A 17131-nucleotide genomic window follows, 5' to 3' on the forward strand; every position below is an offset into this window, starting at 1 on the left:
TTGACTTGATTATTTGTTTTTTGGGTGTTGAGTTTGAGAAGTTCTTTATAGATCTTGGATACCAGCCCTTCATCTGTAGTGTCATTTGCAAATATCTTCTCCCATTCTGTGGGTTGCCTCTTTGTTTTGTTGACTGTTTCCTTTGCTGTGCAGAAGCTTTTTATCTTGATGAAGTCCCAATAGTTCATTTTCGCTTTTGTTTCCCTTGTCTTTGGAGACGTGTCTTGAAGGAAGTTGCTGTGGCCGATGTCGAAGAGGTTACTGCCTATGTTCTCCTCTAGGATTTTGATGGATTCCTGTCTCACATTGAGGTCTTTCATCCATTTAGAGTTTAATCTGACATGGATGGAACTGGAGGGGATCATGCTAAGTGAAATAAGTCAAGCAGAGAAAGACAATTACATGGTTTCACTTATATGTGGAACATAAGGAATAGCATGGAGGACATTAGGAGGAGGAAGGGAAAAATGAACGGGGGAAATTGGAGGGGGAGATGAATCATGAGAGACTATGGACTCTGAGAAACAAACTGAGGGTTCTAGAGGGGAGAGGGGTGGGGGGATGGATTAGCCTGGTGATGGGTATTAAAGAGGGCATGTATTGAATGGAGCACTGGGTGTTATCTGCAAACAATGAATCATGGAACACTACATCAAAAACTCATGATGTAATGTATGGTGACTAACATAACATAATAAAAAAATAATAAATAAATGATGTTGTTCCTAGTGACATGGGTCCGTCCCTCCAGTCCTGTATTGGAAAAAGGAGAAGGTGTGGTCAAGGCATGCTGTTGCTTCTCTCCTCTCAGGATGTGGTGGCCAGTAACCTGTTCTTCTGCGTCGTTTGTTCTTGTGCTTTGTTCAAGTGCCCTTCTCTGAGAAAGAAGGGGAGGCTTTGAGTTCAGCAACTGTATCTGTTTGAGAAAATTCAGTAATTAGACTCAGATGAGGGTGTTGTAGATGCTGTCTGTGTCTGGCAAACCGTGTCCCCGTGGGCAAAGTTCTCTTTCTGTGCCTCACTTTCCCTGCAATGACCGGGCTAGTCAAAAAAGAACCAGGGGAAAGCATGAGCCTTAGGAATATGTACCCTAAAATGTATAGGGTGGAGAGTATAGATGAGATCTCTAGTGCCAGAAAGCCAGAAAACCCAGTTGCACTGAGTGTGAATGAATCCTGGTCCTTTTCTTCTCTTCTTGCCTTTTAAGTAGACGTAAAAGCAGCTGCAGCGTGAATCCAGTAATTTGCGTTATTTTAAGTGGGGATGTTACTGGTATTTATTTACTTTTTATTTTGACAGAATTTTAGACCTAAAAGAAGTTGCGAATACACTTTAGAGAGTTCCCGTGTACTTTTACCCTGCTGCACAACATCTCACATACCTTAGTTCGTTATTACAACTAGGAAATTCCCATGGGTACAAAGCAAGTAACCAAAGTATAGACCTATTATAGGGTTTCTCCCGCTGTTGGTGGTGGTGTTTTCCATATAGTATATACACTTTTTGGTTTAACTTTTTTTTTTTTTCACTCAGCATAATGTCTTTGATATTTATCCAAATACTGGCCTATCTCAATTTTTTTTAATTGCTGAGTAGTATTCCACTGTGGTGTGTACCAGTTTGTCCGCTCACTTTTTAAAGGACATTGGGGTTGTTTTAAAAATTTATATCTAAGACCCTGTTCTACAAATTGTCAGCTCTTTTAAATTCTCACCTGGTCATCTGGAGGTACAGGGCCAGGCTCAGAAGCAGCAGAAAAATTCCTAGTTGCTGGCTTAGTGGTTGGGGAAAGATGGTGCTGTATGTATCGCTTATGCTCATGGTATCGTATCCTCATTTAAACTGTTCTCGGGTCTGCAGTTAATTTGAGAATCCTTAGCTCTCTGAAGAGCTTGACAAGTAGACAAATTTGCATTCCGGAGTTAGTGTATGTGCAGATGTGTACTTACCTCCTGACGTGTGTGAGCTTTTTGCCAAAATAGAATCCCTTCGGAGAAAGCGTGAAATTATCTTCTCTCACCATAGCTCCTCTGTCCTCCCGAAAATAATTCTTTGCTACATTCTGAAAAGTCTGTACTTAACACTCAGTGTGAAGCGGTCACACATGTGCATGCATATTGGATGCAATTGGATGTTACTCATTTCTTTCATTTAGATGATGCATCGATCAGGGTCTTGACAGAAAAGGCACATTCAGATGGAGTCCAGGGACTCTTGACAGTTGTGTGGTCAGGGCTGAAGGAAATTCACAAGCAATGGTGTCTCATCCCAGAGTGGTTAATGCCTCTGGGCCTGAAGAGGTAAGGAAGGGGCATAACAGTTTGGAGAATTAGGGAGAGCATCTGTGTCATAATTAGTGCTGCCTAAGGGGGGCCAGGGCCTGCAGAAGAGGGATGCAGGCAACTGGTAGCAATCCTGCAGGAGGGGGTCTGGGGAATATATGCCCTGACCTCACTCTGTTTCCACCCTCTGGCCTCCTGCAAGTGTCTCCCATTGGATAAAGCCAACTGGAAGCCAAAGCACAAGGGAGCCTGTGGATGCAGTTGTTAAAGGTCATTCTTCCAGGTCACTGAGCAGGGTTGAGAGGGCAGAGGGTGGGTCTGGAGGGGTAAATGGAAAACATCCCACACAGGTGTTCTCCGGGCTGTGGATGGAGAAGCATGGTCACATCTGCGAAGGTTCTATATAGGAATGACAGATCTGGGCACATAATAGATACTCTACTGAGCACTCGCTGCCTTTAATTTAATCATGGTCATTTAACACAGGCTTTTCAATCTACTAAGAATGAAATTCCAGTTTCGTCAGGTGGACCCTTCTTTTTTGTTCCTATGAGAGGCACATATAGTGGTTTTCTTTTTTGTTTTCCACACATTTGTTTAGCTTTCATGTGTTTGTTGTTTTTGTTTCTGCATTGGCAACCTCTAGTGGTCCTTGGAAAAATAACACTTGAATATGAACCTATAGTCTTATCAAGTATTTTGTTTGGGTATCCTATTGTCTTCTGAGCCCATATTTCTGTCTATAATAAGTAGAAATGTTAAGCAATAATGTTATTCCGTGTGTGGTGAAAAATCACTGGAAGATGTTAGGGAAGGCAATGACATAAAATCCTGGCTTCCGGGCAGAGGATGGTTTGTGGGGTGGTCCTGAGGAGAAGACACCAAGAAGCTAGTTTTTAAATTTGGCCCGATGAAGAAGAGAGAAGATAATAACTGGCCAAGTAGCAGCGAAAATGGAGAGAAATGGATGGATCTGGGATATATTTTTGAAGGCAGATCTAGAAGGATTTGCTAATGGATTACTTGTGAGAAGTAGGAGAAAGAGAGGAATTAAGAATGTCTCTGTTTTTAAGCTTGAGTAACTGGGTGCCATATTCTAATTTGGGAAAACTAAGGAAGGGATGGGGATCAAGAGTTCCCTGTTTACTTTGTGAAGTTTGGTTTGAAATATTGCTCTATGTCTGTGTATCTGTGTGTGTATAAGTATATACGGCAAGTGTGTATATGTTTATATACTTACATATATATGTATACAGCAAGTATATATATACTTACACACACACACGCATATATGAGTTAAGAATGAATGATTGATTCTCTCCTAACAGACTATATTTACTCTACTTCTGATTTCCTTTCATCTCTTTCAGCTTTGGAGGAATTTTTTACATCTCTTGTGAAGCAGGAAATGGTGAATATGCCCCGAGGAGTGTATCACTCTGCATTAAAAGGAGGTGTCCGGTCAGACCAAGGAAAAACTGTAGCAGGAATCCCCAATTTTATATTGAAAATGTATGAAACCAATAAGCAGCCAGGTCTGAAACCTGGCCTTGCAGGTAAGTACAGTACATAGTATCAAGGTACAGGTTGTTTTGTTTTGTTTTGTTTTGCTTATCACACACTGAGCATTTTATTTATTTGTGTGTGTGTGTGTGTGTTTATATTACTAAATACTTAGGATTTTTTTTTATTAGCATATAATGTGTTATTTGTTTCAGGGGTACAGGTTTGTGATTCATCAGTCTTACACAGTTCACAGTGCTCACCATAGCACATACCCTCCCCAGTGTCCATCACCCAGCCACCCCATCCCTCCCACCCCCCTCCACTCCAGCAACCCTCAGTTTGTTAAGAGTCTCTTATGGTTTGTCTCCCTCTCTGGTTTCGTCTTGTTTCATTTTTCCCTCCCTTCCCCTATGATCCTCTTATTTCTCAAATTCCTCATATCAGTGAGATCATATGATACTTGTCTTTCCCTGATTGACTTATTTCACTTAGCATAATACCCTCTAGTTCCATCCACGTCGTTGCAAATGTCAAGATTTCATTTTTTGATGGCTGCATAATATTCCAGTGTGTGTGTGTGTGTGTGTGTGTGTGTGTATGAAGGTGTAGGTTTTTAATGTAAGGATGTAACTTCCACTTCCAAGACCGATGTGATAGGTCATGGCAAATCACCACTGCTGCTGACATTTTGACACAACTGGACAAATGACCAAAATAAACCACATTTTAAAGGTATCAGAGAACTGTAGAAGCAAAGACAGGTAGACTAAAACTACAGAATGGGGAGAAAGAGCATTTTAGGACTGTGCCCCCACTGCCCCATGGGAGATAGTCACTGATTTTGGTTGTGTGCTAGGATTGGGGCTTGGCCCAAGAAGAGGTCTGTTGGAGTATAGAGGAACCAGTGGAGCTTTTAGTGGTTTCATGGGTTTAGAGTGATGTGATGGCTCATTTTCTATGTCAGCTTGACTGGGCTAAGTGATACTCAGATAGCTGGTAAAACATTACTTCTGGACGTCTTTGAGTGTGTTTCCAGAAGAGGTTAGCATTTCAATCAGTAGACTGAGGAAAGAAGGTCACTCTCACCAATGTGGGTGGGCAACATCCATTTCACTGATGGCCTGACTAGAGAGCTAGAAGAAGGGTGAATTTGCTCTTTCCTTAGCTAGGACATCCATCTTCTCTGAATTACATTGAATTACTGAATTACACCACCAGCCTTCCTGGATCTCCAGCTTGCAGACAGCAAGATCATGGGACTTCTTAGCCTCCATAATCTTGTGAGCCAATTCCTATAATAAATCTCCCCATATAGAGAGAGAGAAAGGTGGAGGGGAGAGGGAGAGGTGGGGAGAGAAAGATTGAGATTGAGATTCTGGTTCTCTGAAGACTCTGACTAATAGAGGTGAGAAACTAGAGATTTTTCTCATAAGCTATCTGACTGAATTTTGAGTTTGCACGGAAAGTTAAAGAACTAGGCTGGTGCTTCTGAGAGGCGAAGTGAAATCTCCAGCCTCCCTGTGCTTAGGAGCTAGGAGAGTGGGCCTGAAAACAAAGCACACGAGTAGTGAATTGATACTGAAGAGTTACACCTCTTTTCACCTGGGGGCACTTACTTAGTCTGGCCTCAACTAGAGACTGAAATTCAGGCTTGACCTTAACAAGAGGCTGGTGCAGGAGGCAGAGAAACCAACAGAGACCTTGTCATTCATATGGTGTCTGAGTGGTAAAACCGGGGACTTGTGGGGCCTCAGACACATAGCCTATTTCTCCCTCAAGATACTTGTCAAATTTCGAAGGTTTATGGGATGGGAGGTTAAAGAGCTAAACTGAAAACTTCGGAGGACACATCTGAATCTCTCATAAGCTTTCCATATTGAGGAGACCAATTATGATGTCAGATGAAAATCTTGGGGGAGGCATGCCCTAGGAACAGGGTTGAACCAGAGGGAGACTGAGATTTACCAAAGCTATAATCAAGCCTAACCCAGTTCAATCTCTGATTCAATTTAAATCAGTCCTTTGTTCTATCTACCTGAAAGAGGGGAGGAGAAACTCCTCTCTGAGTAAAAAAATAATATCATTTAGGTTTTCTGTGCTTCCTTTGTATACTGTCCAGTATTCAATGAAAAGGGATGTATGAAAAAGAAAAAAGCTTTGAAATGAAGGGGACATTTCATGGAGATAAAGAAGTCATTCCACTAAGAAATTATCACAGTTCTAATCAGTGTACACAAAATAGCATAATTTTTAAAATATATGAAAAACATTCACACAACTAAAAAAAGACAAAATGGACAAACCTACCAGAAGGAAGGTGGGTGGGGGCCTGGCTTAATAGGTGATGGGGATTAAGGAGTACACCTGTTGTGATGAGAGTCAGGTGTTGTGTGTAAGTTTTGAATCACTCTATTGTACACCTGAAACTAATATTATACTCTGTTAACTGGAATTTAAATTTTAAAAAAGTGGACAAACCTACAATAATAGTGGGAAACATTAAAACAGTTTTTTAAAGATTTTATTTATTTATTTTTGAGAGAGAGAGATTGAGCACAAGCATAGACCAGGGGGAGGGGTAGAAGCAGACGCCCCACTGAGCAGGAAGCCTGACATGAGACTTGATCCCGTGACCTGATCTGAAGGCAGACACTTAACTGAGCAACCCAAGTGTCCCTAAAAAATGTTTTAAAGTGAGATACCTGGGTGGCTCAGTTGATGAGATCAACATAATCTTGATACTGAGTACAAGAAGGGAATATTATAAAGCAGTCTTTTCCATTATGCAAAGTTGTAAAAATACCCAAAAAATATATTAGAAAATTGAATTTAGCAATACAGAGGATAATACATAACAACTAAGAGAGGTTAATTTAATGTTTGAAAATCAGTATAATTCAGTATATTAATAGAAAAAGGCAGAACAATCTTTAGATGATCTCAATAGATGCAGAAAAAGCCTTTGAAAAATTTTGTTCCCATTCATGATGCAAAAAAGACTGTCGGGGCGCCTGGGTGGCTCAGTCGTTAAGCGTCTGCCTTCAGCTCAGGTCATAATCCCAGGGTGCTGGGATCGAGCCCCGCATCAGGCTCCCTGCTCCGTGGGAAGCCTGCTTCTCCCTCTCCCACTCCCCCTGCTTGTGTTCCCTCTCTCACTGTCTCTCTCTCTGTCAAAAAATAAATAAAATCTTTAAAAAAAATAAAAATAAAATTTTAAAAAGAAAGACTGTCATTAAACTATGAATGGAAGGGAACTTTTTAAAATTCTCATAAAAGAACATCTACAATGCTGTCTTTGTACTTCATACTGAGATATTGAAACCTTTACTCCTGAGATTGGGAAAAAGATAGGGATGTTTGTTATAAGCACTATTTTTCAGTATTGTAATGAAGATTATAGCTAGTGTAATAAGCCATGAAAAATAAATAAAAGTCATAAGGATTAGAAAGGAAGAGGTAAAATACTAATTATTTGCAGGCAAAAAATTAGCCATTAAAATAGTCATCAGTGGGGTGCCTGGCTGGCTCAGTTGGTAGAGCATGCAACTCTCAAACTTCAAGCCCCATGTTGGGAGTAAAGCTTAGCTTAAAAACTTTTTTTTTTAAAGACTTTATTTGTTTGAGGGGCGCCTGGGTGGCTCAGTTGGTTGGGCAACTGCCTTCGGCTCAGGTCATGATCCCGGGGTCCTGGGATCGAGCCCCGCATCGGGCTCTCTGCTTGGCGGGAAGCCTGCTCTCCCTCCCTCATTCCCCCTCCTTGTGTTCCCTCTCTCATTGTCTCTGTCTGTCAAATAAATAAATAAATAAAAATTAAAAAAAAAAAAAAGACTATTTATTTGAGAGAGAGAGAGCACAGAGGGAGAGCGAGAGGGAGAAGCAGACTCCGTGCTGAGCAGAGAGCCGGATGTGGGGCTGGATCCCAGGACTCTGAGATCATGACCTGAGCTGAAGGCTGACGCTTAAGTGACTGAGCCACCCAGGGGCCCCTGTAAAGCTTAGTTTTAAAAAAAAAAAAAAAATTCATTAGTGATTACTCAATTAAATAGTCATTATTTGTAGACGATTGTATAATACATGGAAAATCCAAAATAATCTACAGACGAATTAGGATTAGTAAATGAATTCAGCAAGGTCACTTATACATACAAAGGTCAACATACAAATCAATTATATGTTTTTATATACCATAATAAAAAAAGAAATTAAAAGATTGTACCCTTTATAACAGCACTGAAAAATATTAATTACCTAGGATAAATTTAACAGAATGCATAAAACCTTTACACTGGAAGCTACAAAATATTATGGAGAAAAAATTAAAGACATCCTAATAAATGAAGTGATATACAATGTTGATGGACTAGAAGACTCTAGTTTGTAAAAATGTTAATTCTCTTAAATTAATGTATAGATTCATTCCAGTCCCTAGCAATATGACAAGCTGATTCTAAAATTTGTGTGGAAATGGAAAGGCCAAAATTAGCCAAAGTAATGTTGAAGAACAACACCAAAATAGGAGGATATACATTACCAGATATCAAGACCTATCAGAAAGCCACAATAATTGACAATGTGGTATTGGTGCAAGGATAGACAGATTGACCAATGAAGAATGTAGAATGTCCAGAAACAGACCCACATATCAAGGTCACCAGATTTCTTACCTAGGTGACCCTGTAATGCTGTGGAGAAAAGGGATGATCTTTTCAATAAATGATCCTATAATTAAAATCCATAATTACAAAAATAACAAATTATATTAAAATCAAGGACACATGTTAACCAAAATCTATTATTATAGAGCACTTGAAGGCAGGCCATGGAATGCAAAGAAGGTATTTATAAGACATATATCTGATAAAGGACTCAATTTAGATTATATCAGGTATTTTTTGCAAATTAATAAGAAAAGCACTCAAAAAAAAATTGGAAACAGAATTGAACACAGCCTCCAAAAGAAGAAATTCCAATGTCCAATGAACATTGAGTCAACTTCATTATCAGAGAAATGCAAATTAAAACCATAGTAAGATACCATACCATACTTACCAGGTTGGCTAAAGTGAAAAAAGATGGAAGGCAAAAAGTATTGGTAAATATGTGGAGCAACCCGAACTGGGGCTGGGAATGTGAATTAGTACAACCACTTTGCAAAACTGGTTCTGAACAAATTCATACCCCGTTTTACCTAGTTATTTCACTCTAGGGATAAACCTAAATGAAATCCCAAAAAGACATACTGTAATGTCCATAGCAGCATTATTTGAGTGGCCTTAAACTTGGAAGCTGTCTAAATGCCTATTGACTGTAAAATGGATAAATAAATTGTGTTATATTCACGTGATGGAATATAGATGGAATGAACAGACTACAATTGCGAATAACGTGGATGATTCTCGCAGTGATTTTTTGAGTGAATGAAGCCAGATATAAAAGCATATATACAGTCTAATTCCATTTATATAAAGTACCAAAGTAGGCAAAGTGGTTGTTAGCAGATTTGTACATTTGGGGTGGGGTGGACGTGACTGGAAGGAGACATGAGAAAGGTTTCTGGGATGTGGACAATGGTTTGTTTCTTGATCTGGGTGCCAATTACATGTTCAGTTTGTGAAAATTCATTGAGCTCTATGCTTACGATGTGTACTTTTCTCTGTGTATATCATACTTCAATAGGAGATATTTAAAAATGTAATGATCTCTATGTTTTAAATTATTTCAGTTCTTGAGTGTGTCTTCTTATTGGCTCACAATTACCCAGATAGCTTCCAAGACTACTTCTAGCATTTGGCTGTCTTCCTTTGCTTTTCAGTTGACACTGGGGGCCAGCTGGAGCTGGAAGTTCAGTTTGAGAACTTAGTTGACCAGAGTGGGGAGGACAGGGAGGAGAAAGGTTAGAAGAAGAGGAGGAGGGAGGAAGAAGGGGAGAGTGATTGCATGTAGGGATGAAGAAAAACTTGTTCACTTGTGGGTATAACCTAAAGGAACCCCTGCAGGAGTTCACGAGGATTGATATGTGTAAGCATTTCTCTTTAATTGGAATTTCTTCTTCTTCTTCTTTTTTTTTTTTTTTAAGATTTATTTATTTAGAGAGCGCACACAAGCGACGGGAGGGGCAGAGGGAGAGAGAGAATCCTCAAGCCAACTCCTTGCTGAGTGAGGAGCCCCACGTGGGGCCCAGTCGCAGGACCCTGAGATCATGAACTGAGCTGAAATCAAGAGACAGATGCTAAACCACCTGAGCTACCCAGGCACCCTATTTGGAATTTATTCTTAAAAAATTAAAAAAATCTCTGGAAATAACAGCTAACAAAATTTAAAATAAATCATGAATTGTAAATTTGTTCATTTATTAACAAATGAATAAGGCTCATAAATAAGTGATAATTTGAATATGGTAACTGCTAACTTCTTACATCTCTTCTATTTTTTCTTTCCGTAGACACCAGTAGTCAAAAATCATAATTTGCTCAGCAAATTATTTTAATTTCTGAATCTCTCTATCCAGGGGCGCCTGGGTGGCTCAGTCAGTTAAGCATCTCCCTTCAGCTCAGGTCACGATCCCAGGGTCCTGGGATTGAGCCCCACATCGGGTTCCTTGCTCAGTGGGGGGTCTGTTTCTCTCTCCTCCTCTGCCCCTCCCCTTGCTCTTGTTCTCCAGTGTGCACGCTCTCTCTCCCTCTCTCCCTCAAACAAATAAATAAAATCTTTTAAAATAAATAAATAAATCTCTCTATCCAGATTGATTGAATATGGATTACTGAGACTATGGGAATCTAATTAATGAAGTTTTTCCGTAAGAAATTTTTTTATAAATTGTTTTTTCCCCTCAGGTGGTATGTTATTTTGTTACGATGTTTCAACCTATCAGAGTAAAGATGGTAAACCATTGAATCGACTGATGGCCAGTAGAGGGCGAAGTTTCAAGCAGACCTCACTTGCTCTAGTGCATGAGGTAGGTGCCTCCCCATGCTGTGTAACAGGTTCCTCTCTCTTTGTATATGTTTAGGGGTTTCCCCCTTAAGTTTGTGATCATGAAATTTAGTGTGTGTTCATTTTATTTTTTTCAAGGATTTTATTATTTATTTGAAAGAGAGATAGCAAGAGAGAGCATGAGGTGGGGCGGGGGAAGGAGAAGCAGGTTCCTCACTGAGCAGGGAGCCCGATGCGGGGCTCGATCCCAGGACCCCGGGATCATGACCTGAGCTGAAGGCAGACCCTTAACTAACTGAGCCACCCATGCACCCCTGTCAGTTGCTTTTAAAGGTAACCAAAATAGTTGACTCAATTGAATACTAAAATATTTGGAAGTGTTTCTGAAAGAAAGCATGCTTTTCCCACTGCCCAGCCTTATTATTAGGGAGTAGTATGTAGGAATTTGGTTTATTTCATCATTGTTTAACTTGTATTGTTCAGAATAAATACCAGCTTATTATTTAAAGAAATAATCTTGCCTGTTTCTTGATTTGAATCCTTTACAAGTATGTAGGGCACCAATGTTTATATATTTTGTGAATGTGGGGCATTAACAGTAAATAAAAGTGTTTAAGGAAAAAAACCCTCTGGTTTTAGTGTTTATTCTGTTTTTCCTTTAGGCTACCCTTTTAAAATAAAGTTATGTGGTGCCATGAGATGATTTGTATAAAGTCTGATCATATCATATTATAGCAACACCAGAGGGAAGAGAGAATCTGGAGAGCACGTGGGAAATGTGTGCTTTGGTGTTATCTTTTATTAAACATTTTACTACCGTTACTCATTCAGGTGTATATAAATTAAAGTAAATGAATAACAAAGTATCATAGCAAAGAGGTTTATTTTATATAATTTAGACATGGTAGGTTATGTACCACTTATAAATGAAGATAGGAGTTGTAAAACATTTAATGGTTTGATGTAAACTTAATTAGAGCTACTACAGTATATTTGTACTAAATCTCATTTTGGTGCGTAATTTATAAATCTTGGCATCACTAATTTGGCTGGATTATATGCTGCATCCTCTCTGTTGCCACCAGTAGCATATCCAGTTTTTAGAGATCTGTCTTTATCCTGTGCCACCCATCTTTCATATATTTAATTAGAGTTGCAGTTATGTAAATATTTGGTTCAAAGCCTTTTTTGTCTAATTCGGTGTCTTCGCTTAACTAAGGAGGGACTAAAGATCTGGGAGGAAAAGAGGTCTAATTTTATGAAAGAGAGAACATAGGTGATTTCTAGATTTGTTATCCTTAACAGCTTTTTACTTGCTATGGAGAAGGGAGAGATTTGGTACCTTTTTGTGTTTTTAAGCTGTGTACCTAGGAGATTGAAGGATACTTAACCAAAATGTTAAGTATTGGTGGAAAGCTGATTTTAGAAGTCACCATCAGAACAGAAACAAGAAAAAGTTTTAATATGAGGAGTAGCAGAAGGCAATCTAATAAGTTTCAGCAAATGGCATCCAAACTTATGAGGTGTGCCTTAGATATGAACAAAGTATTTGGGTTAAAATACTTGCTGCTTGTGTTGTAGAATGCCTAGAAAATTTCAAAGAGATGAGAAAATCATTATTTTAGGAGTCAGTTGGAAGATTTTTGGATAGAATTTTGTCGAATCTATGGTAGGATTTTAGTTTGGATTCATCTTGCAATTCATTTAAAAAAAAGGGCAGAGATAAAGAATGAGTCATACAATTTCTCAAACTAGGTGACAACAAATAATACGAGTTTTAAAATCTGGTTAATCAGAATAATTGCAATGATAATAGCTGATAACCAGCTCAGGTTTCTTAAAAATTGCTATATATAGGGGTGCCTGTGTGGCTCAGTCGTTAAGCGTCTGCCTTCGGCTCAGGTCATGATCCCAGGGTCCTGGGATCGAGGCCCGCATCGGGCTCCTGCTCCGCGGGAAGCCTGCTTCTCCCTCTCCCACTCCAACTGCTTGTATTCCCTCTCTCACTGTGTCTCTCTCTGTCAGAATAAATAAATAAAATCTTTAAAAAAAAATTGCTATATATATATATAAATTTAATCTCTACAGTAACACTGTGAGGTTGGTACTGCTAATGTGCTTGAGATCACAGAGCTCATAAGAACAGGAGCCTGGAAACTGAACCAGGCAGTGAGACTCTGGGTGATCCTTGAACTACCCTATACCATCCCAGGTTAAGCAGAGAGCATTTTAAAAGTATCTTTGGATCTTCCCAAGATGACTCTAGTATTTCCTTACTCTTCTCCTTGCTTCTGGTCTTTACTTTGTTGGGATCCTTCTGGTATTGTTGCAGGTGACATTTCTTCAAACTTATTTGGGTTCTCATTATTGCTTCTGAGTCTTTTTATTTTAAAAATTTCTGTCATGAGAGTTTCATTTGGTTTATTCACCCATCGATGGACCCTTGGGTTGTTTCCAGTTTTTGGCAATTATGACTCAAGCCACTATAAGCAATTCTCATATAGGTGTATGTGTGGACATCTGTTTTCATTTCTTTTAAGTAAATAAAGATGTAGGAGTGGGATTTCTAGGCCATATGATAAGTGAATGTAACAAACTACCAAACTTTTCCTAGTGACTGTCCCATTTTGAGTACCCACCAGCAACGTACGGGAGTTCCCTTTGCTCTGCCTCTTTGCCCATACTCCTCAGTTTTTTAAAAGCTAGCCATTCTCGTATATGGAGCGTGGTTTCTCTTTTGTGGTTTTGTGTTTCCTTAATTGCTGTTGATGTTGAGCATCTTTTTATGTATTTTTTTTTTTTTGCCAGTCGTACCTTTTCTTCCATGAAGTATTCTGTTGTTTTGCCTGTTTTTTTTTTAACCAGGTTTTTCTTTTCAAATGAGAGATCTTTATATATTCTGGTATAAATTCCTATTAGAAATGTGTTTTGCAAATGTGGTGTTTTATTGTTTTTGTTTGTTTACCAAATCTGTAACTTGTCTTTTTATTTCCTTGGCAGTGTCTTTTGAGGAGCAAATGGTTAGCTTTAAAGAATTCCCAGTTTATCAAAGTTTTCTATTCATAGTCCTTGTGTTCTGTCTAACCCGAAGCCTCAAAGATCTTCTGTTTTCTTTTTTTTCTCCTATATTTTCTTCTTTCTTTATTTTTTAAAAAATCGAGGCATAATTAATGTGCTATGAAACCCACTCATTTAATGTGTGCAGTTCAGTGGTTTTAGCTATTCACAGTTGTGAAACCATCAGCACAATCCATTTTAGAATGTTTTCATCCCACCAAAAAGAAATTCTGTACCTACTAGCAGAAGACTCCCATTTCCCTCTTTCCCTAGCCTCCAGGAACCACTAATCTACTTTCTGTTTCTACAGTTCCTGTATTTTGGACATATCATGTAAATGGAATCGTACAATATGTGGTCTTTTTGTCTGACTTTTTCACTTAGTATATAATATTTTCAGAGTTTATATATGCTGTAGCATGTGTCAGGACTTCATTCTTTTTTATGGCCGAATAATATTCCATTATGTGAATCTACCATATATAGGTTATCCTTTAGTTCCTTGATGATCTCCTGTGTTTAAATATAGAAGTTTTATAGTTTACGGTTTACATTCTAGCCTAGGATCTACGTGAGTTAACTTTTCATGTGATATGAGTTATATTTATTGAATATACTACCCTTTCTTTCCCGAGGCACCTCTGTAGAAAGTCATTTGTCCATATGTATGGGTCTACTACTTCTTTTTTTTTTTTTTAAGATTTTATTTATTTATTTGAGAGAGTGAGAGCTAGAGAGAGTGAGACAGCGTGAGCACACACACAGGGGAGGCAGAGGGTGAAGCAGACTCCCCACTGAGCAGAGAGCCCGAGGCGGGGCTCAATCCCAGAACCCCGGGATCAAGACCTGAGCCGAAGGCAGATGCTTAATCGACTGAGCCATCCAGGCACCCCTGCATGGGTCTACTTCTGCACTCAGTTGTATTCTCTTGATCTATGTGTGTATACTTTAACCAAAACCACATAGCTTAATTACTGTTGCTTTATAAAAAGTCTTGAAATCAAGTAATACGAGTCCTCCAATTTTGTTGTTTTAAAATTTGGCTATCTCGGGCCTTTGGCTTTTCCATGTAAATTTTAAATCAGCTTTGAGAAACCACAAAAAAGCCTGCTGTAATTTTGGTTAGAAATGTATTGAATCTGTAGATCAATTTGGGAGAGAATTGGGATCTCACTAATAATGAGCCTTTCAACTCATTTATATATATCTTTCCATTAATTTAGGTCAGTGTTTTGTTTTATTACAAATCCTATGCATATTTTGTTAGATTTAATGAGTTTTGCATGTCCCTAAGTATTTTGATGCTACTGCATCAAATTGTTTTTTCATTTGTCTTAATTTGCAACTGCTCATTGCTAGTATGTAAACATATAATGGATACTTTTATATGACTTTACTAAACCCACTTACATATTCTTGTTGCTTTTTTGTAGCTTTTTTTTTTTTCTTGCCTGATTACACTGTATAGGGCCCTCCAGGATAGTGTTGAACTGGAGTGGTAAGAGCAGACATTTCTTATCTTATACACAGTCTTGCAGGAAAACATTCAGTGTCTTAACATTAAATATGATGTTATATTTAGCTTATTTTAGTATAAAGATTTTGTAGATATCCTTTATCGGGTTCACAAAGTTTCCTCTTATTCCTAAATTGCTGAGAGTTTTTATCACAAACGGATGTTGAATTTTGTCAAATGTTTTGTTCTATGTCTATTCAGAAGATTGTATACTTTTCAGACTTGTTGATATGATGAATTATTTTGATTTGTCTAAGTGAACCCAGTCTTCATTCCTAGGAAAAACTCCATGTAATCGTAATGTATTATCCTATTGATATATTGCTGAATTTGCTTTGCTAGTAATTTTTTTTTTAAAGATTTTATTTATTTATTTGAGAGCGAGAATGAGAGAGAGAGAGAGCATGAGAGGGGGAGGGTCAGAGGGAGAAGCAGACTCCCTGCCGAGCAGGGAGCCCGATGCGGGACTCAATCCCGGGACTCGATCCCGGGACTCCAGGTGTTCATGAGGGATATTGTTCTATAGTTTCCTTTTATTGTCTTTGCCTGGTATGTTTGTGGAATGCTATCCTAATAAATAATTTTTCCTTAAATGTTTGGTGGAATTTTCCAGTGAAACCATCTGGGCTTGGCGTTTTCTTCAGGAATGTTTATAACTATGAATTCAATTTATTTAATATGTGAGTCTGTTCAATCTATCCATCTTCCCACTAATCCTGACGGGGGGTGTGTGGGTGGCAGCCTACATGACAGTTAGTGTCTGTCTTCTTCGGTAAAGTGTGAAGTTTATAAAATCATGGAGCTTGTTTCGTAGCTCCAATGCCTGGCATTCCTGGCTCATTAGCAGATACTTCATAGACCTTTGTCGAGTTAATGATTCGAATCCCTTTGAAACGTGGGTGTGCCTTAGAGTTTGTCTTTGCATTTAGTGTGATGGTTTCCTTTTTCCAGAAATGTTGTTATGAAGTTGATGGTGAATCTAATAATCATTGAGGTCTTACTAAGAAGTGACATTATTATAATTTGAATGGCTTTTATGTGTTGTTTTATGTCATTACTCATTTCTATGCATAGATGTAGCCTTTCCTTCCTGCCAGAGATTACATATCCTTATAGGATACGCTATGGCCTTCCTAGTGCCTACAACTATAGATGGGTGAGTGTGTGAATCGGGAAAAGAGCTTTGTTTTGAATGTCCTGAAGGCTCTGCTCTTCATATCCTGACGTATTTTGCTTTATGTAATTGTCAGTATTTCTCAAGGATTGTGTTCATTAAATCAAGTAATTTTCATTATGGAGAACTAGTTATTTAACCTGTGATGAATTCTTTTGGAGATTATTCTGTTACCTTCTTTTTGAAAACTTTTTTTTTTTATTGGCTTTTCTTAAAGTGAAACTCTCCCATGGGACTTTTAGAAGATTCGCAAATCTAAGTCTGCTTTGACTTTGACCTGACATACCAGAAGTTCTGTATAATCATTGCCCTGTTTAGATTTTTCTAAACCTGAAGTGCCCCGCCCCCCTTCTCTGCTCCTTTGAACCGGGGACAAGCAGGGTTCATTTCAGACCTACCAGGGCTTCTCCAGCCTCAAGTGAGGTCCTCTTCTGCTCTGATGTATAACTATACTTTCTCATCCTATAGGAGGGATAGACGAACCATGAGAGACGATGGACTCTGAAAAACAAACTGAGGGTTCTAGAGGGGAGGGGGGGTGGGAGGATGGGTTAGCCTGGTGGTGGGTATTGAGGAGGGCACATTCTGCATGGAGCACTGGGTGTTATGCACAAACAATGAATCATGGAACACTTCATCTAAAACTAATGATGTAATGTATGG

The 17131-nt window shown here is 38.7% G+C and overlaps 1 protein-coding gene across 6 annotated transcripts in view; it reads left to right on the forward strand.

The window, feature by feature from the left end:
• FOCAD (focadhesin) overlaps window positions 1–17131 on the forward strand; it is a 305106-nt gene that overhangs the window by 194453 nt on the left and 93522 nt on the right. For all 6 annotated transcript variants that reach the window (XR_014140004.1, XM_081803024.1, XM_081803027.1 and 3 more), the window contains 2 exons: window positions 3653–3838; window positions 10622–10743. Coding sequence is in view for 5 of the 6 variants with exons in the window: in XM_081803024.1 (XP_081659150.1) it covers window positions 3653–3838; window positions 10622–10743 (308 nt within the window). In the remaining variant the exon portion in view is untranslated. The remainder of the gene's footprint in view (window positions 1–3652; window positions 3839–10621; window positions 10744–17131) is intronic.

Source organism: Leptonychotes weddellii, chromosome 14, assembly GCF_054177405.1.
Source record: "Leptonychotes weddellii isolate Sample4059 chromosome 14, ASM5417740v2, whole genome shotgun sequence".
Taxonomy (NCBI): domain Eukaryota; kingdom Metazoa; phylum Chordata; class Mammalia; order Carnivora; family Phocidae; genus Leptonychotes; species Leptonychotes weddellii.